The 21,286-nt window shown below is 50.5% G+C and overlaps 1 protein-coding gene and 1 pseudogene across 4 annotated transcripts; one reads left to right on the top strand and one right to left on the bottom strand.

Moving 5' to 3' along the window:
* Positions 1–1,467: 1,467 nt before the first annotated feature.
* KDF1 (keratinocyte differentiation factor 1) lies at positions 1,468–9,310 on the bottom strand. Of its 4 annotated transcripts, none has more exons than XM_060142749.1 (4): positions 9,273–9,310; positions 3,245–4,315; positions 2,683–2,757; positions 1,468–2,126 (listed from the first exon to the last, which is right to left on the bottom strand). In XM_060142749.1, the coding sequence occupies exons 2-4, from the start codon at positions 4,281–4,283 to the stop codon at positions 2,044–2,046; spliced, it is 1,197 nt and encodes a 398-aa protein (XP_059998732.1). In that variant the 5' UTR covers positions 4,284–4,315; positions 9,273–9,310; the 3' UTR covers positions 1,468–2,043. The 4 variants fall into 4 exon arrangements, with proteins under 4 accessions (XP_059998732.1, XP_059998733.1, XP_059998734.1 ...); XM_060142750.1 differs by having other exon boundaries at positions 9,212–9,305; XM_060142751.1 differs by lacking the exon at positions 9,273–9,310 and adding an exon at positions 8,365–8,437.
* A 61-nt stretch (positions 9,311–9,371) lies between these two features.
* LOC132516324 (protein CEBPZOS-like) lies at positions 9,372–17,780 on the top strand (annotated as a pseudogene).
* The last annotated feature ends 3,506 nt before the right edge of the window (positions 17,781–21,286 follow it).

Genomic DNA, 21,286 nt, shown 5'->3' with positions numbered 1-21,286 from the left:
TAAGCTTGGAAAATTGTGCTCTCGGGCCAAGGCTAAGATGGAAGAACTGTGGCATCACTCTCCTACTCTGTCCAGCAATATCCCTGGGCTTCAGTACCCTGTGGTCATTTTTTCTTTTCTTTCTTTATTGGATGCATTGGGTCTTCGTTGCTGCACGTGGGCTTTCTCTAGTTTCGGTGCGCGGGCTTCTCATTGCGGTGGCTTCTCTTCCTGCGGAGCACAGGCTCTAGGCATGTAGGCTTCAGTAGTTGTGGCGTGCGGGCTTAGTTGCTCTGTGGCATGTGGGATCTTCCCCGACCAGGGCTCGAACCCATGTCCCCTGCATTGGCAGGCAGACTCTTAACCACTGCGCCACTAGGGAAGTCCCACGGTCATTTTCTTTTTTTGGCCATGCCATGTGGCATGGCATATGAGATCTTAGTTCCCCGACTAGGGATTGAACTCATGCCCCCTGCAGTAGAAATGCAGAATCCTAACCACTGACCACCAGGGAATTCCTGGCCTGTGGTCATTTTCAATCGCAGAGGCCTTGACCTGGAAGAGACAGCAGAGCCTAAGGAAAGGGGCCAGTTTTATCACTGGTACTGGACCCTGTGGTCATGGCCACAAGGGACCATCCTGTGTGTCCAATGAACAGACAAGTACAGTTTGTCCAGTCACTTTCCAAAGGATGCCCATGAGGGCAATAGAAGGTCGGGGGTGGGGGCGCTGCAGGTGAAGTGGGGCAGTGAGGGATCCTGGACACCTAGCTTATCATCAGTCAAGACTGGGCTGCTGGGCCTGCTCCGGTCTCACTGAGAGAACAAACACACCCGTGTGTGAGGAGTAGCCAAGTAAGGTCCTTCTGAACCCAGCTGGGCTCTGATGTCCAAACAGGGGGAGCCTGCTTCTACCCCAAGCAGGTCAGCTTGCCAGCTTGGGGGCACAACTGCCAAGAGGCCAGCTTCCGGATACAGAGCCACAGTTACTAGCTGCATGACCCAGTAAATTCCTTGACACCTCTGAGCGCCAGCACCTGTGAAAGAATGACCCGCACTCCTGGGAGTGCTGAGCAGACACCCGTGACCCTGAGTGCTGCCCGCACCAGGGGGAGGTGGAGGGAGCAGCAGGTCTGAGGTGGGGTGGGCTGACACGTGCTCCGGGATTTGCGGAAACTGCAGGGATGGCCAGAAGCAGGCCAGCCTACAGGCAGTGAATTGGGGCAACAGAGGGAGTCCAGGCAGGCCTGCCTAGAAGGACCTCTCAACAATGACAGAAACCACTTGGTCAACCCTTCTCAGGCACAGACACTGTGACTGGCTCTATCTCCTAGAACTCACCGTGAGCCTGAGAGATGGGCATCACTGCTCAGTTTAGCCTTCTGACCTCAACCCCACGACACTAAGCCAGGCTGGATGCTCTATGCTGTCTCCTGCTCCAGGCAGCAGTCAGGCAAATGGGACGGAAAGGACAGTATCACAGTCAAGATGAGCAGGCAGATGTCTATTAAGTTTTGTACTATAGTCACGTTAGCAGGTAGAACATCAGCCGAGAACCTAACTGCTCAACAGGACGTAACGTGGATCGGGCGCTGCCCACAGAATTCCCGAGGCCCTGCCTGCCCCCAAACCCAATCCATTTAAGACAAGCTTCTTTTACCTGTTACCTTCCCTCCCAGCTGTCCTGGGGAGGGGGAGGTTTGCATGATTGGTTATGGGGTGTATGTTACAGGGGGAGCATGTTATGGGGGCAGAGTCAGGATCCAGTTCCAGAAATTAACCCCTCAGTCTTCGCTTTCCATGACCTAGGCTTCCTGAAGACTGTGGGCAGGAAGGAACAGGCCCAGGCAGGGGTCAGGCCAGTGGAGGACCCGGGGGATGTGGGCACCGTGGCCCAGTGAAATGCATGTGGTCCAGGAACCAGTCAGCCAAGGCAGGAGGAGCCAGAGTGGGCACTGCTTCTGGGCTCATGGCCTCCCTCCCACAAAGAGGGTTCTGGTCTCTCTCTTCATGCAGTAGATGTGCTTCTCTCAGAAGGGGTTGCGGCCCCTGGGCCCAGTGCGGGTTAGCAGTAGACCTGGAGCAGGGGTGCCCCTGAAGAGTCTGTGTCGGTGCCCTGGAAGGATGAGTCGTGGCTGGCTTGGTATCCTGAGGGGAAAGGGAGCAGGAAACAGAGGCTCAGAGATGGGGAGGGGCTCATGCAAGTCCCTCAGGCAGGGAGAAACCTATTGAGAAGGAGCAGAGGGGGACTCGAGCCTGGGTCGGTCTGATCCTGGCTGGGTGATCCACTCAGTTTCTTGACCTCTCTGAACCCCAGTCTCGCTCTCTGAAGGGTAATGACCCTGCTCCCAGGGCTTGTAAAAGCCAAGAGGATAGCAGTAGAAACCACACATGGTGCCTTCTCAGCACCAATGGATGGCCCCCCTCACCCGCCCTCCACTTTCCTCTCCAGTGACCTGGGTTTAGATGCAGGTTCTGGGCACCTGCCCCCCTCCCCTCTGGTTCAGGGGTATCCCCCTGAATCTCTCCCAGCTGAACCTTTAAGCCAGTTTGCAGGACTGGGATGGGGTATAAGGCTGCTCAGGCTTCTCGTCCCTTTCTGATCCCATCCTCACCCACCCCAGGAGGAAGCTGGGAGAGGGACACGTGGGGGGCTGCTAGGGCAGTCCCCTCTCCTCTCCACACTTTCATGTCAGGACCAAACCTGGGGCTCCATAAGGCCTCAGCTTCCTGGCGATGGCATCTGCGGTCGTCTCCTGGGAGATCTGCACTGTGAGTTCTAGGGAGGGAACATGAAGGGGCAGTGGTCATTATCACATCCTTTCAACCCTATTCCCCACTTCTGCCCCCAGCCCATTGAGAGAGGGGCCATTCACCCCTGGGCTGGGCTAGGGAAACGATGTTTAAAACAAAGACGCAGAGAGAGAGAGAGAGAGAATGTGTGTGTGTGTGTCTGTTGGTCTGTCTGTGCAGGGATGAGTGGGTGGATAGGGGTTTTGGTTAGGCCAGGCCAGGTCAGAGGTCCAAATTCGCATGGGTTCCTGGGTCCTTTTAACTAGGCTAGCTGGTTGGGCCTGAAAGCTACTCTGGCAGGTGGCAGCAGGGGACAAAGAACCTGTTAGGGGATGTAGAAGAGTGGAGAAAAAGGAGGAGGAAGAGCTGGGACCGGCTGAGGGGGGACCCACAGTGGCCAAAGACCCCAGTGCAACCCTCCCTGTCCAGAGCCTCCTCTACTCTGCCCCTCAGCCCTGTGGGGCCCCACCTACCATCCTGGCTGAGCCCTGAGCCCACCATGGTCTCATGGCCACTGTCAGGGGCAGGGGCAGCAGAGGCAGCCACCCTGGTTGAGCGCCCCTCTGTGGTCTGCGGGCGGGCACGGCTCTTTCGGGTACTGATGCGAATGATGCCGCGTACCAGGCGGCCCTCAGCGTCCTGCTCATCCAGGTGGTAGTCCTGGGTGATGCTGCTGATAAGGTCCGATATCTTACTGGTCTTCTCCAGGAACACAGTGTCTGAGGTGCACTTGGCCAGCTCGTCGATCTGGTGTACGCTGAACAGCTCTGTCAGCTTCTTAAAGATGAGCACATCGATCTCTCGGCTGGACATGGAGCCACTGCCTATCTCGGGCAGGTCCAGGTCCGACTCGTGGAAGGAGTAGTACTCCTCAGAGCCTCGGGGACTGCTGGCAAGGGTGCTGGGCAGGCTGTGCCGCGTGGGTGGGGGGTCGGCCAGTGGCTCCTTGCAGCAGGAGTCCGCGTCCAGGGCTGGGGAGGTGGTGCTGCGGTAGGGATACACAGGAATGCCTTTGAGCTTGACGTCAGGGTAGCTGAAGCTGCTCCCCATGGCCGACTTGAGCCGATGGCCGTCCCGCCGGCTGGGAGGGGCACGGTCAGGGCTGGGGGGCACTCCGTTGTGCTCCTTGACCCAGCTGGCTTCAGCAGCCCCTTCAGGGGAGTCCCCAGCGGGCAAGCAGGGGCTGCAGCCCCGCACACAGGCTCCACAGCGCTGGAGGCAATCCCGGCAGCGGCGGAAGCAGAAGGCAGCCCGGCACCAGTCCCACACCCAGGGTCGCCAGAGCAGGCAGCAGGCTGGGGGCTCAGCAGCCTGCTCAGCAGAGCCAGAGATGAAGGTAAGGCTCTCGGGTCCATGGTGGCCGGGGTCCTTGGGGTCTGGCCTACGGGTGCGGCGGCTCGGTGGGGCCCAGGATGGCTCGTCATATGTCTCCAGGCATAGCTCCGTTGGCCGCTCCCAGGGTCCCAAGCGTGGGGGCCCAGATGATGGGCGGGGGTGTCCAGGGCGAGGCATGGCTCACCGCATGGTTTGCCGTAGCCAGGCACCTGTGGGGGAGAGGCCAGGAAGGAGTCAGGATCAAAGGTCAGTGGCGAGCTCCTGAGCTATGACCTGAGGAGCTTCAGACTTCTGGTTTCTGAGAGCTCTGTGATGTGGATGGGCCCAAGTATGCCCACGAGCCCTATCTAGTATCCCCTTGCTCCCCAGAGAGGAAGCTCTCTCTGTGGTCTAACTATGTATCAGAATCTCCTGGGACTTCACACCCGTTGGGATGGTTACTATTAAAAACAGAAATGACAGCCATTGGAAAAGATACGGAGAAGTTGGAACCCTTGTGCATTGCTGGTGGGAATATAGAGTGGTATGGCTGCTGTGGAAAACAGTGTGGAGTTTCCTCGAAAAGTTAAACATAAAATTACCATCTGATCCAGCAATATCACTTCTGCGTATATACTCAAAATGATTGAAAACAGGCACTCAAACAGATATTGGTACACCAATGTTCACGGCAGCATTATTCACAATAGGCAGAGGTGGAAACAACCCAAATGTTCATTGATGGATGAATGAATAAACAAAATGTGGTCTATACACACAATGGAATATTATTCAGCCCTAAAAAGGAATGAAATTCTGATACACGCTATAACATTGATAAACCTTGAGACGTTACACTACATGAAATAAGCCTGACACCAAAGGACAAATATTGTTTGGTCCCACTTATATGAAATATCTAGAACAGTCAAATTCACAGAGACAGAAAGTAGAATGGTAGTTGCTGGAGATGGGGGAGAATGGAAAGTTAGTATGTAACGGGTAGAGTTTCAGTTTGGGAAGATGAAAAAGTTCTAGAGATGCATGGTGGTGATGGTTATACAACAGTGTGAATGTGTTTAACGTCACAGGACTATAACGTTAAAATTACTTAAAAAAATTAAAATGGTAAATTTTATGCATATTTTACCATATAAAAAGAAAAGTCTCCTGGGATCTCACTTTCTGGGCAACGGTCTCCCTGAGTTTCTTCCCACTGTTGGTAAGCCCAGCAGCACAGAGCCTCTGAGGCTGCTCAACAAATGCCTTTCCATGGACTTGCTACAGAACCTGATCATTACCACCTTCCCTTTCTTCCCCTCCTCTTTCAAATCAGACATGGGAATCAACAGGTCCCCGGTCAATGTTTCCGTATGGCTCAGATTTGCTCTCCTATCAACATTTAACATCAAGCACTGTTTTGCTTCCTTTGACTGGACGAGAAAGCCAAGCCTCAAAATACATCTTCTTTCCCTTTTCGACTTGGTTGCTAGCAAGCTCAGAGCTAAGATTTCACTGAACCTGGCCCTGTGTTAGGTACAGAAGAACCAAAAATGAATGAACTATAGGCGCTGTTCCTGTGATTCACACATGGTTTTGTAGGGAAAACAGATGCTTAAAAGCTCATGAGCTGGAACACGTAGGATATATGGGGCATCATGGGAGTAAACAACTCTGCCTGTGGGAACATTACGTAGTGATGTACTTGGGAGGGTCCTTGATCACAGGTAGGAGTGTGCTGGGGAGTTACTATCCTTAGCCTGGATTTTCTGAGACATTAATCTCTTAACTTTTTATTTATCCCTGATTTAATGGCACTAGTGTCCTAGAGCTGGTGATGTGAAAGGAACCTGGGACTGGGCATCAGGATATCTGTATCCTAGTCCCAGTTCTGGCTCTAATAGGCAATGTGCTTTGGGCAAATCAATGCTACCTCCCTAAACTTGCCTACCACCATCTCTCACCCACATACTGTCAAGGCCCCCATTCTGGCCACCTCTACTCCCTTCTACTTATGGCAGCCAGGGACAATTTAAAACAACAACAACAAAACACAAATCTGGAGAAACTTGGCAGACACTACTTATCAAATGATCAAAGTTAACATTATTAATAATGGGACAAACTGACATGATGTGTCTCCTGATACTATGCACTAAAATGGACACAGCATCGCTTATGGAGTAGTCCTGCCAAAAATGTATAACCTGAATGTAATCATGAAGAAACATCAGACAAGCCCAAGTTAAGGGACATGACTCTAAATGGACTGTGTGATCCTAAATTGAATCCTGGATCACAAGGAGAAATTGGATAATTGGTAAAATTTAAAAATAGACTGTATATTATTTAATAGTATTACGTCAATGTTAAATTTCCAATGTTAAATTCAATGTTAAATAAGACAATGTTCTTATTCTTAGGCAACATATACTGAAGCATTTTGGGGTAAAGAAGCATGATGCCTGCAACCTAACCTCAAAGGGTTCCCCCCAAAACAGAAGGTATATGTGTGTAGACAGAGAAAAGGAGGGAATGTTAGCCATGGTGAATGCGGATAAGGAGGATACAGGAATTCTTTAACTATTCCTGCAACTCTTCAACCCATTCCCCCAGCCCCGCTTGGTCCTTCTCCAAGGACACTCCAGAACCTCAAGTCAGATGGGAGCCCCTCTCCCCACAGCATTCTGCTGGGCTCTTGGTCAGCTGAGTTGGCTTTGAACCAATTGTTTGAAGATAAGCCTATATGACCCCGAGGGGCAGGGACTGTGTCTGATTCCTTTCTGCATCAGTGTCTGGAACAGGGTTGGTACAGTAAGTACTTCAGGAGACTGATACATTCTGTGTGACCTCTGGGTGGAACCAGGACCATTAGGTAGAAAGAGAAAGGACGTAGGCTCCAGGCTGACCAGAGTGGGGGGAGCAGCAGTCTGGTGAGAGTAAGGTGAAGTCCCCCTCCAAAGGTGTGCAAACTGAAATTGTAATAGGTGACTTGAAAGTCCCTCACAATCCAGAGAGGCAAGCGGTTAAAAACCTTTGTCTGGGTTTGAGCAATGTTGGGGTGGGTATGGATTTATTCATTCACTCATTTAATGAATATTTACTGAGAGCCTGCTGTATGCCAGACACTTCTAAATTCCGTGGATAAAGTGGTAAAACAGACAAAATTCCCTAACCTCAGGAGTTTGCCTTCTAGTGAAAGAGTTAATTATTGAAAGCTTACATTATTCTCAGTGCTTTAAATGTATTCAGCTAATTAATTCTCACAACCCTATTTGTAGGTATTATTGTTATTGTTATACAGAGGCACAGAGAGGTTAACTAAGTTGTCCAAAGCCACACAGCTGTTTGAATGCAAGTGGCCTGGCCCAGACTCTTATCCACTACCCCATCCCATCTATTATTTGGGAGGAAGGGGGCAAAGTGGTCAGCTGCCAGCTCCATGGGTGAGCCTGTGCCCAAGGAGGGCCTGCATAGGGAGAGCCCTGAGTCTTCCAGGCTCAGCCCTTGGATCAGGAGGGTGGGCACATCTACACTGTCTGAACCACACTGAGCTCTGGGGTACCTGGGGTTTGTAAGAACAACAAGAGGTTATTGTTCATGGTCTTGGTTACTGTCTCCTCCTCTACCTCCAAGGTTTTAGCAGTCGCTACCATTCATTAAATTCATCCAACAAATATTTTCTGAGCACCTACCATGTGCTCAGCACTGTACTAAATGCTGAGGAAGCAGCAGCAAATGGGCCAGAAATAGGCTCCAGCCCAAGAGGACTTTTGCTTTATTTAACACTCACAATTGCTCGGTAAGTATTATATCTCCACTTTACAGGTCAGGAATCTGAAGCTCAGAGAGGTGAAGTGACTTGCCCAGAGACACCTAGCTGGAAAGGAATGGAGCTGGATTTGTACTGTGGTCCGCCAGACTCTGGAGCCCCTGTACTTTGCTCTGTGCCACACATCTCGAGGAGGGGGTGGGGCAGGGTGGGATGGAGGAAAGGGGGAGAAGACCTGGGGTAAGGACAGTGCTTGGCTTCAGTTTTCCCCTCCTTTCTAGGCCCTAAACCCTCCTAAAGTCAATCTCAACCCATTTTGTCCTGGCTCTATCTCCCCCTCACTGCTGCTGCCCCCACCTCCAAAATCCTAGGAACACCAGTCTCTTGGTTTAGCAGGGGCTCCTGTTGTGGCCTGGGGTAAGACTCCTGGCCTCAGTTTTCTTGTCTTTAACAAGGGGAGTGAGGAGTATCTTCAGGGGCCACCTTGAGGTTTAAATGAGATATTACTGCTCAGGGGCCTTAGAGCTGTGCCTGGCATCTGGGAGGGGCTGGGTCACTGGGCGCCCCAAGGCACTGCAGGGATCCTCCTCAGGGTCAGAAGCTCCCAGGCCCCAGGCACACCCTCCCCAAACTTCTAATTGATGCTCTCCCACTCCCCCTTAGTCCCTGAGAACACACACACTCCGAGGTCTGTCTCCGTCCCATCCCCTTCTTCCGAAGGTGCTCAGGTCAGGACCGGTCGCACCAGCCTGTGTCCCACCCACTCGAGTCTTGCACACCCGGCCGAGAGGGGCACCCCAGCCCTGCTCACGAAACAGCCGTCGGCTCTCGTGCCTGGCATCCGTGCACCCTTGATCTCCTGCCCCAAAGGCTCGGCCCGGGACTCCCTCATCCGCGGGCACCGAGTCCCGGGGGCAAGGGAGAAGCAGACCCAGGCACTGCCGCTCGGACTAGCATAGCCCCTACAGCAGCAATGCCCTCGGGGCAAGCACCAGCTTCTCCAGATGCAGGGGCCCTCTTCCCGCGGGCGGACCCAGCCTCTCGACACTGTTCCTCAGGGTGTGCACGGCCCCCTCTCCCCTCCCGCCCCCGCCTCCCCGGCAAGCACGGCTCCCACCCCAAGCCAGCGCAGCCCTAAGGGCGAACACGGCCCCCTCACCCCAGTTTGCCCGCCCAGCCCAGGCGCCCGCTCAGGCCGCTCCCTGGCCGGGCCCGGCCCGCGCACCCCGGAAGTGGGAGGGTGGCACCGATGGAACGGGCCCCGGGACCCTCGCACGCTCGGGCGTAGCCTCGGGGGTCTCTCCACACCGGTGCCGCCTTGGTTCGCGCCCCCTCGGGCCCGCGCGGGGCTTACCTGTCCCGCCAGGTGAGCCACCTCCAGCTCGGCCCCTCCCCCCGCCCCCCTCGCCGCTCACCTGGGGCGCAGGTGAGCGTCTCGCGGGAGCGCTGCACGGGTCGCCGCTGGGGACACACTTCCTGCCTCCGCGAAGCGCCTACGCCGCGCACCTGGGCCGAGGCCCCGCCCTGGGAGCTGGGCGGGCACTGCGGCCGGCCTCTGGCCCTCCGTCAGCGGACTGCGACAGCAGCGCTCGGCCTAGTCCGGGTAAGTGAGGTGTGGCGGGCACGGTGGACAGACGCCGGGGCTCAGTTTGCTTTTCTGTTAAATGGACAGATGGGCCCAGCAATCTCTGAGCTGCTGCGGAGGACTTGCCGGGCCTTAAAGGCTAAGTTCAAAGGGCATGTCTCCTGAAACTCCTTCCCTGACCCCTACGCCTGTCTGGTTTTCTCTGTACTCTTTATCATAATACTCAGCACACTGTTTTCTTGTCTTCCGTCTCCTCCTTTAGCCTCTGACTAGGGTATGCTCTTGTTCACAAATGACCCGGGTGCCCAGAGCAGGACCTGGCACATCCTAGGCGCTCAGCAGATATTCTCTACTGATTGAATCGTTGGGACCTGATTTCTCCGTTTGTCCTGAGGCAGAACTGGGGGCCTGGTTCCTCTGCTCTGATCAGTTCACCTTCTTTTTTCCAGGAAGTCTGCAGAGGAAGACAGAGACCTCTGCTCTGGGGCGGGTGGAAGAGGAGACTGGGCTGTGCAGTCCTGAAACATCCCAGATCAGCAGAGTTGGCCACAATGGGCCATGATCACCACATCCCATGGGGTTTCTGCAAGAGGCAACATCATTGGGTGGGAAGAGTCAGGGGTTGGATTATCCCCCTTAATACCAACTTAATAACAACAATAGCACCAATAAACAAGTGACTTTTAGGGAACATCTCCACGATCCATGCTAACCCCCTTACTTGCATAGTATTATTTAGTCCTTACACCTGAGGACAACACCTCAGGTGTTATCATTCCCATTTTACAGGTGAGGAAACTGAGACTTAGGACGGGGAAATGATTTGCTCAGGCAGTTGGCCCAAATGGTGTGACTTTGGGCAAGACACTTCCTTCTCTAAGTCTCATCTGTGGAGATAATAGTACCTCTCTCCAACTGGGAGAATTAAAAAAGATAATGGATGCAAAATGAGTTAAAGGATACAGGAAGAGATCACTGGGGTAAGGATTGGTAAGTGGGAGGAATTCAGTACTGCCTAGCTCTTTTCCCTCCAGGTGTACCAAAGATACACAACCTCCTAAGCCTAGATGGAGATACTGCCAATTAGGACAGTATCTTTGTCTGCCCTGTTTGAGTTGCCTAGTCCTCTCCTTGCCCAGCCAGGGTGGGACACTCCTTGGAAGCTAATTCCCATGGCAACTGGGGGGTTTCCTTCCTTATCTCACCCCTCAGGACACCATTGTCTCATTCCACAGGTGCCCTGCCATGTGCACAGAGTAGATGCTCAATTTCCACCAGAGACCCTCCTTGGCAGTCCCTCCCACCAGATCTTGTTCACGTTCTCACCTGGGGCAAGTGGCCGTTGTACCTTCATTTGGAGCTCAGAAAGTGAGTCACATAGTGTACAATTGAACATCTGTGTGCCCTAAGACCCAGTAAGTGCATTCCTGTGTTACAGACACAAGAATTTCACACATATGCCAAGAGACATGTACAAGAATGGTAGTAGAAACATTGTTCACAGTAGCCCCAAACTGAAAACATCCAAATGCCACTGACAGGAGGTAAAGAGATGTGGAATAATTACATAGCAGTAGAAAATGAGTGAAAAATAGCAGTATGGCTGGATCACGGTGACATAATACTGAGTGAAAAAAATGCAAGTCCCAGAAGAGTGCATGTGGAATGGTATCCTTTTCATAAAGTTCAAATACAACTAGAAGTACTATATTTAGGCATAATATTGGGTTGAACCATATGAAGTTGCTGTTTTTGACCTGTTTTGACCTAAAAAAAGGGGGAGAAGGCAAATTCAGAAGGTTAAACGTAATTTATGTGTGAAAAAAAAACAAACAAAAAAAAGGCAAGAGAATGAGGAACACAGAATTCAGAATAGTGATTGCCTGGGGGTGGGGTAGTGGAGGGGTCAGGAATGGTGGGGAACCATAAGCAGATTTAAGTTTTAGTGATGATCTGATTCTTGTGTTGGATTCAAGGACTTTCATTTTATCATGAATGAATGAATGCATGAAAAAAATAGCAACTTATGCTGTAACTAAATAATTAAGGGCACGGTTACTTGCCAGGTTTTCAAGGTAGCAAAAATCCAAGCATCTGGAATCTTATTTAGTTTTCCCACATTCATTTATTCATTCCTTTTTTTAAAGATTAAAGTACAATTTACATACAGTAAAACTTACCTTTTTTAGGGTATAGTTCTGTGAGTTTTGAAAAATACATACAGTTGCATAACCACCACCACAAATCAAAATATAGGTCAATTTCATCACCCCCCCGAATTTCCCTAAACCCTTCTGCAATCAGTTCCTCCCCACTATCTCAGCCCTTGGCAACCACTGATCTTTCTTCTGTCTTCATAGTTTTGCTTTTTCCAGACCATGTTTAGTAAAAGTACATTATAAAATTCTGATTCTGTAGTACCTAAAATGCTGTAGATTAATAAGTAGGAACATGATGGTTGAAGCAGCTCAGAACTACTTTCTTTGTCTAGAAAGGAAAAAAAAGAAAAAAGGGGAAGGAAGGGAAATATGATCTCTGAACCTCCGCCTGCACTTGCTGATGTGTGAGGGAACCTTTCTCTGGAGCCCCTGCCTCTCACCAGCTGTGGGGCCCTGGAGAAGCCACTTCCCTTCTCCTCATCTGTAAAATGGAGATGATAATAGCTCCTCCTCCAGAGTGTTTTGTGGAGTACTTTGCAAAAGGCACAAGTTAGCTGGTATTTTAATCATAGCCACACTGAAACCTCTCTCCTCATCTGCCCTTCTCCCTCCCACACTCAAATACACTGGGCCTTGTTCCCAAGGGCCCATACCCCTGCCACAGTGTATACTGAAAAACTCTGTCAAAAACTGATGACAGTGTAGGTATATACCCAAAAGAACTGAAAACAGGGACTCAGACAGGTACTTATATGCCAGTGTTCATTGCAGTACTATTCACCATAGCCAAACGGTGGAAAACTCAAGTGTCTGTCAACAGATGAGTGGATAAACAAAATATAGTATATACGCACAATGGAGTATTATTTAGCCGTGAAACGAATGAAGTTCTGATACATGCTACCCCATAGATGAACCTTGAAGACATCATGCTAAGTAAAATAAGCCAGACACAGAAGGACAAATATTGTGATTCCACTTATATTAAATATTCAGAATAAACAAATTCATAGAGACAGGGATTAGAGGTTTCCAGGGGCTGGAGGGAGGGAGGAATTGGGAGTTATTGCTTAATGGGTACAGAGTTTCTATTTGGGATGATGAAAAATTTTGGAAATAGAAAATGTTGATGGTTGCACAACAGTGTGAATGTAATTAATGCCACTGAATTGTAACTTAAAAATGGGCAAAATGGCAAATTTTCTGTATATATATATATATATATATATGTTGTTGTTTCTGTTTGTTTGTTTACCACAATTAAAAAAACCCCAGCGATTCCCTGGTGGCGCAGTGGTTGACAGTCTGCCTGCCGATGCAGGGGACGCGGGTTCGTGCCCGGGTCTGGGAAGATCCCACATGCTGCGGAGCGGCTGGGCCCGTGAGCCATGGCCACTGAGCCTGTGCGTCCGGAGCCTGTGCTCCGCAACGGGAGAGGCCACAGCAGTGAGAGGCCCGCGTACTGCAAAAAAAACAAAAACAAAAACAAAACAACCCAATGGGCTTCCCTGGTGGCGCAGTGGTTAAGAATCTGCCTGCCACTGCAGGGCACACAGGTTTGAGCCCTGGTCCGGGAAGATCCCACATGCCGTGGAACAACTTAGCCCGTGTGCCACAACTACTGAGCCTGTGCTCTAGAGCCCGCGAGCCACGACTACTGAGCCCGCGTGCCAAAGCTACTGAAGCCCGTGCGCAGCAGCGAAGACCCAATGCCGCCAAAAATAAATCAATTAAAAAAAAAGAAAAGAGAAGATTAAAAAAAAAAAAGCCCCCAATGGAATTCCCTGGAGGTCCACTGGTTAGGACTTGGTGTTTTCACTGCTGAGGGCCTGGGTTCAATCCCTGGTTGGGGAACTAAGATCCTGGCTTGGCCAAAAAAAAAAAAAAAAAGCCCCCAAACTGATGACATTCTTTGAAAACAAAACAAGGTACCTTATGGGTCCAGCATTTAGCATAACAAAGGAGAGAAGTCTATTGGAGTGAAGTTTCCAGATAATAGTCCACCTCTCCTGTGCACTTCTCTTTACAGTTTACAAAGTAAACACCTTTAAATTTGAAACTTACAACAAAGGATCAAGCCCTAGAGGTAGCCATGGTCATATTCATTTTACAGATGGGGAAACTGAGGCACATCAAGGTTCCCAAGGCCATACTGTGAGTTAGTAGTGGAGCTGGGTGGGAACCCAGTCCTTCTGGCTCCCAGTAAGAAACACTGTGTCCTCCTCCTGGCCCTTAAAGCTGTGTTTGGGCTTCTTTCTAAGCAGAAAGTCCTGGCTTTCTAACCACCTGAGTTCAGTTTTTCCTCTTGGCCACAATTGGGGACCATTGTCCTGATCCTCTGCTTCCACCGCTGTTGCTCTGTTCTGATCGATGTTTACTTTTCTGGTCTCCTTCCTCAGCCACCATTCAGGCTCCTGGACTGGTGAAAGAATGAGGGGGAGAGGGAGGTGTCAAGGATGTCTGGGGTTCTGGCTTGTACTAGTGGATGGATGGAGATGACTGGGGAGGGCAGGTTTGGGGTATAAAAGTATAAACATGGAGTTAGACCTGTTGAATTTAAGGATTTGTGAGATGGCCAAGAAATATCATGATTGTATATATGGATGACATTCACAGTGATACTCAGAAGCTATAAGACCTGCAGCTTTGGGTGTGAGGAGAAGCAGTGGGTCAGGGGAGCGTGGGCAGTGGAGTGTGGATCCATGGGTATGTGCTCCGTGCCTCTGGTGTGCTTTTCCCATAGGGGGCACTAGGGGGCAGCACTCAACGGCAGAAATTGCCAGAACTTCAGAGTCACGGGATCTAAGTTGGAGTCCTAGATATACCCCTGTTCAGCAGCAGTGTGAACTTATCTCTTTGAACCTCAGCGTTTCTCATCCTAAAATGGGATTCATGTGAGGTAGGCCAGAACGGTGGTTCAGAGTTTGAACTCTGGAGCCAGGGAGCCTGAATTTATGTCCCAATTCTGCCACTTGCTAGCTGTGTGACTTTGACCACATTACTGAACTTCTCTGTGCCTCAGACGCCTTGTCCACAATGTTAAAGTAGTAATAGTTTCATGTGGTGATTACTACAGAGGCCAGCACATGGTAATTAAATGACAGCTATTTTATTTTAACCCCTTCTTCCTGCCCCCCTCTGCCCCCCCAGCTATTCTGGGGCCAGGACTCTCAGAGGCCAGACCACCGCCTCTGAGAATAAGCAGGAGAACACATTACTATGACTTACCATAATCATCTACTATGTGTTAGGTATATTAGGAGCCTTCTTCCCATTTAATCCTCACAATAACTCAGTGAATATAGATCCCAGCTCCTTATTTTAAAGCTAAGAAAACAGAGGTTCAGAGATTTAAGCCTCTTGCCCAAGTTCACACAACTAGTTAAGGAGCAGAGCCCAGAACTGAGCCCAAGTTCTTTCTGTTCAGAGCCTGAGCTCTTTGCAGTGGCTCCTCTGAATACCACTGAAACTGGGCTCTGGAGAATGCCCCAGGCCCCAGCAGAATGGGGGAATTCTCCCCTCAAGAATTCCCTTCTGTAATCAGCTCTAATTCTACTTACCATGCCTCTCTTTCCCAGATATAATTTCCTGGAATTCTGAATGGCATAAATGGAATGGCACCACCTGAAAGGGAACCCCATGGGAATAGAATGGTGGAGGATGAACAGAATTGCAACAGGGAAGTTGAGGCTGTCTTGGCTCTTCTGATTGGTCAGTCTGTCTATATTTGTCAAACAGTGGGCCAATGACCATTCAGAGTTGCCTCTCCCCTTTCCTTCTTTGGCTAAAGGATGGTGTTCCTGGAGGCTGGAGAGAACCAGGGGAGTCCTGGAGTTATGCTGGGGAATGTTGGACAAGTAAGCTGGGCTCTGGGCTGGGCTGATAATGTGGTTAGAGGTGTAGTTGGAGCTGGGCTATAAGTGCTCTTGGAACTCTAGGTTGGGCTGTTGAGAGGGAGACCACAGGTCCACCTGACACTGGGGGAATTACTGGGGCTCCCTGGCTTTAGTTTGCATGGCACCCAGTTGCTAGGCCTGGAGGGAGCTGCAGGTTAAGAAGCCATCCTGTACCAGGTTGAGCCGGTGGCTGCTTCTTTGGTTCTGAATTTGGTTCTAAGCTCTAGTAGAGGTATTTTCTGCAGCGTCCTCATGCTGGAAGAAACTTCATCCAACTCCTTCAGTTTACTGATGAGGAAATAAGCCTCCTGAAGAGAATGGCTTTAGCTGAGGTCACATAGTGAATAAGCAGTGGGCCCTGGAGGAGGTGGTGTCAAGACAGGCTCGGTTCAAATCCTGCCTTTACCACCTAGTGCTTTGTGAGCTGGGGCAGCAACTCAGCCTCTCTGGGCTTTAGTTTCCACAACAGTAAAATCTATTCATTCAGCTCTTCTCTTGCCTAGCCTCTACCTCACCCCCGGTACTGCTCCCTCACTCTCTTACACACATACACACACAACACAACACACACACACAGTGGCTTGGACACACATAGCCGATGCTGAGTCTCCCGGTCCCTCACAGGGAACAATAGGCAGCTCTGGCCACTGAACACCACCCCCAATTTCTGGCTCTCTCCCCCCGCCCCCAGCCAGTCTCACATCCCCTATTAAGCCTTCCCAGAGAGGCCCCAGCTAGAAGGCTGTCTCCCTGAGTTACCACAGGAGGCTGTCTGAGCCCTCCTCTGATGCTTTCCCTCTCCCAAGACAGGAGCTCCCGGAGAGTAAAGTCTAGTCTGATTCATCTCTGAGTTCCCAGCACCCAGCTCAGGACAGGGTCCAAGGGCTATGGCTGGGAGTGTTTGTGGGAGGAGTAAGTGAAGAAGCCCCTCCAACTCCTCCCCTTTCTCGGGAGCCCTCCCAAACCACTGATGTGGCAGAAAGAACCCTGGAGTGGGGGCTTACATAGACCTAGGATGAAAACTCAGCCCAGACTCTTCCTAACTGTGGGTACGTGGGACATGACCTCACTTCTCCAAGCCTCAGTTCCCTCTTCTATAAGTAGCCTTTCTGGGATGCGGATGTGTAAGCTGAGAACTGGAAGACTTAGACAGAAAGACCTAGAGGAAGAGTCTTCTGGGCAGAGTAAGGAGCTGGTGCGAATGGCGCGAGATGGAGATGAGATTGGCATGTTCGAGAAACAGAAAGGAAGCTAGCATTGCTGGAGCGCACTGAGCAAGGGGAGCGTGACTAGTGGTGGGGTGGAGATGTGGCGGGCACTGGACTGCACAGGGCTCAAAGGCCACTGAAGAGTCTGTCTTTTAATCTAAGTGATATAGGAAGTAACTGGAGGGTCTCAAGTGGGGGGTGGTGACTTGATGTGACTAATACCCCAGAAGCTTCACTCTGGTCCCTGTATGATGATTGCTGGAGAGTAAGAGTGGAGGCAGGGAGTCCAGTGAGGAGGCTTTGGGAATAATCCAGGCGAGAGTGACAGTGGCCCGGACCAGGGTGTGCCTGGGAAGGAGGTGAGAAGCGGTTGGATGCATGATATATTCTGGATGTGGACCCCACAGGGTGCCAGACATTGGCAGAGAGGGCTCAGGATGGCCCTTGGTTCAGTTATCTATTGCTGAGAAATAAACCACCCCAAAACCTAGTGGCTTAAAATGATATATTATTTCTAAAAATTCTGTGGTTCAGCGGGGGTCAGCTGGCTAATTCTGCTGGTTTTGCCTGGTGTCGGTTATGGGTCTGCATTCAGCTGGGAGCAGCGGGGGCTCAATTACCACGAGGGCATCGCCTCTCTCAGGACCTCTTGTCACCTGGTCTCTTACCATTCAGAAGTCTGCTGCACAGCTCCACGAGTACGTGCCTCAGGATGGCCCGTACTACGGATCCACTGGCAAAGAAGATCTTTAAAGGAGTTTTAGTAGCTGAACTGTGAGCATTTTTTGGAACATATTTTTTGTTTGAGAAGAAGAACACAAGCCAAGATTTCAGGCAAACAATGAACAAGAAATTCCCCTTCATCTTGGAAGTTTATTACAAATCCATTGAACATTCTGGAATGTTACACAATCAAGAGCAAGGTCAAGAAAAGTGGCTTAGCAGCAAAAATTAGAAATTTGACCATCGATCAAGGTTTGCCCTATTTCATAATATCAGGCAAGATTAAAATTCCAAAATTGACATGGATGGATTTTAGAATATTTAAGGTTAAATGTAAATTCTAACTAAGCCAGAGGTTTTGTTCTTTGGACTAACTGTGAAGAAATTGATGGAAGGTTTGTTTATTATAAATGGAGTTTCGTTCACTACTCAAAATAAAGTGGTTCTCCTTAAAAAAAAAAAACTCCCCTATGATTCTGAATACATAAACCTTTCAAAATAGATAAAATAGTAAAACTTCTATTTTAAATATTTATCACATTTTTTCTTTTTCATTATAGTATATTACAAGATATTGAATATAGTACCCTGTGCTATACAGTGGGACCTTGTTGTTTATCTAATTTATCCCCCTCTCCTTTCCCCTTTGGTAACCATAGGTTTGTTTTCTATGTCTATGAGTCTGCTTCTGGTTTGTAAATAAGTTCATTAATATTTATTACATTTTAAGTCACACATTTAAAATCATATTATCTAAAAACATATTAACTAGAAATATTGCTTTTATCCATTTTCACTTTACCTGAAACAGTATTCAAACTCTACATAAATGTCTCTGGTATTTACTACTAGAGCCACTTTGGAATAAAATTCGTCATAAAATTCAAAAAACAAGCAAACAAAAAAGAAGTCTAGCTGACCTTCACAGCGAGGCACCTGGCTTCCAAGAGGACAAGCCCCACTGTGCAAGTGCTTATTGGCTCTTTGCTTGCTTCACGCTTCTTGGCATCCCATTGGCCAAAGCAAGTCACATAGCCAAGCCCAGAGTCAGCATGGGAGGAGACACACAAGGGCATGGATACATGGAGGCCTGCTTCATTGGAGGCCACCAAAGTAACAGTTTAGCACAACCCCCTGGGTTTGTGGTTTAAGGAAATGGGTGAAATTCAAGGGTAGAGGGGAAAGAACAGGGTTTGTCGGAAGTGGTAGGGTGGTGGTGCAGTGTCCTGCCCCCAGATCTCCCAAGTGAGCCACTGAGGAGGAGAGTAGGCTTGGGAGAGCCAGCAGCAGTGGACAGTCAAAGTCCCCGGCAAGTATGGTGAGGCAGGGGAGGCGGTGGTAATCAAGGTAGAGAACCTGAAAAGCCTCTAGGCCATTCCCTCACTCAACAGGCATCACTGAGCCCCTACTCTGCGCCTTGCCCTGGTCTGACTGCTGCAGACACAGAGAGGAGTAAGACTTGGCATGTGACCTTGGAAGACAGATCATACCCACAGGTGCCAACACAGTGTGAGAGGTGGCAGCTTAGTGCTGCAGTGGAAGGTTGTCCAGGGCATTTTGGGGTCTCAGGGGAGGGATTCCAGGAGTGGTTCCCAATGGAGGAGTACTAGAAAAATAAATAGACAAGACAGTGGAGCTGGAGTAGATAGAGGCCGGACTGGGCCCCAGCCTGGGCCCTATAGCTACCTTCTAGCCGTGGCAGTGAAGAGGTGAAAGCAGGCCCACAAGTAGGCTCTGGGAAGACCACCTACAGATATTATTCTTCCCATTTTATGGATGAGCAAACTGAAACTCAGAGCGGGTAAGTCATTCAACCGAGATCCAGCTCCTCACATCCTGGGCTTCTTTCCACACTCTTCACTTCTTGCTGAAATCATAGGGATGGTTGGGAAGGGCAGGATTCTCTCTTGAGCTTGCAGGGATGTGCCCAGAGGCTGGCGTGGGAGCTGCTGTGGAGTGCCCCTCCCTGGGTCCTGGCTTTGTGCCACTTCCCCTAAGTAAGGTAGAGCCCTGTGAGGAGACATTAAGGGAGATGGTGACACAGACTGGCGATGGGCAGACCCAGACTTGGAGCCCCCAGTCTGAGCAGGCTTGCCCTCAGGCCCCTCCTGTGGAGTCCCACCCTCAGGGGCCCTCTGTCTGAGGGACGAAGGATGGAGGGCAACTGTGTGGAGGTCAGAGGCCTGGGCCAGGAGAGAGCATGGGGTCCCTCTGACTAGGGCTGGGATGGGTTCCCTATAAAGTGAGGAAAGGTGCGGAGTTGCCAGGTTTAGCCCTGGGGGCTCAAGTGAGGGGATAGGAGGGAGGCTGGGAGCTTAGAGTCTTGCTTCAACCTGAATGACCTTGAGTTTGTCCCACTCTTCTAGGCTGCTGCTGTGGGTCCCAGCGCTCCGCCAAGTAGAGCCACTAGCACAGGAGCTCCATAATTCACGAGCCAGCTGGGCTCTGGCCTCCCCGCAGAAGGGAAAGGCAGCCCTGCATCCAAGCCGACCCCCATCCAAGCCCCACATCCAAGCTGCTCCTTCCTCCCAGCTTGTCTGGGGGTGGCAGTGGGGGGAGTGGCTGCTGAGCCCAGGCCTAGATACAGGAGGAGGGGGCGCATGGAGGAGATGGAGGTGGTGGGAGGGGAGGTCCTGGCATCTGATGCGCTCACAGCAAAAGCTTCTTTTCCTTGGAGCCGGGGTGCTCTGCAGCAGGTGGGGCCGGGGAGGGAGGCTGGGGGGAGGGGAAGGCAGAATCAGAGAAAGACCTGGAAAGGAAGATAGAGACACACCTAGAGAGAGTCAGAAAGAGACAGAAGCGAGAAAAAAGGCTGAAGCAGGTGTAGTGGGTATGAATATGGGTGCACACAATCAGGTAGGGAAGATACAGGCTATTTTTAAAAACCCACTCAGAGCCCTCATTCCATCTGGCTGGTGGGAAATCCAGTTTCCATTATTGTTGGACTCTCTCAACCCATGACAGCCCGCAGGGTTGGGCCAAGGCCCAGAGGTGTTACAGAACCAGACATGAACAAGGTCCTTCAGTCTGGTCACCAGGCCTCCCTGGTCACCTGACAAGCATGACCCTATCAGGTCAGGGACTGTGCCATTCAGTGCCAGCCATGCTTGGCACATGGAATCTTTGGTGATCTAAGGGACATTCAATATGGGGTCCAGTCTTCTGAATGCCACTTGTCCCCTTGAATCCAGGGCCTAGATCCATCCATTTCCTGGGATCGGGAAGCCTGAACTGCCACTCCCACAGTGGGAGAAAGAGCCTCCCACTGTGGTCCCTGGAAGCTCTGGGCAGTTTTCTGTCCCAGAGCCATACCCTTGCATCCCCGTGGACCCTGGGTCTGGGAATCTGTCCCTTAGCAGAGTCCTTGTTCCTAAGCATCCTACAGCTGAGCAGCTGAGGCCAATGCAGTCGTCCTTCTGGAGCCTGGAGGATGATCCCCAGAACCTCCACCAGCCACCCCTGTGGTGGTGGGGGTGGCAGACAGGCAGAGCAGGACCCTCATTGTGAGTGAGCAGGAGGGACTTGATCCAGAGCCAGATGGTCATTAAAGTATTCAGAGCAAATTTACCTGTGCCTGTGGTCGGCCAGGACCTACCCTGGTCTTTAAGACCCCCCCCCCACACCCACCCATGACCTGGTCCTTACATATTTTATTGTAAAAATTTTATTGTGAAATATACATATAGAAGAATATATGTGTGTATATCCAAGTATATATACATACATCTAAAAATATAAAATATATGTATTATTTAAACAGTAAAAAGGAAGACACCCACCACTAGTTTAATGGGACATTTCAGTACTTTTGAAGCTCTCTGTATGATCCTCCTCTGTGGCCTCCCCTTTCCTCATCCT

This window comes from Lagenorhynchus albirostris, chromosome 2 (assembly GCF_949774975.1).
Source record: "Lagenorhynchus albirostris chromosome 2, mLagAlb1.1, whole genome shotgun sequence".
NCBI lineage: Eukaryota > Metazoa > Chordata > Mammalia > Artiodactyla > Delphinidae > Lagenorhynchus > Lagenorhynchus albirostris.
Note: the sequence above shows the minus strand (reverse complement) of the source record. Positions and strands in the feature narration are given on the sequence as shown.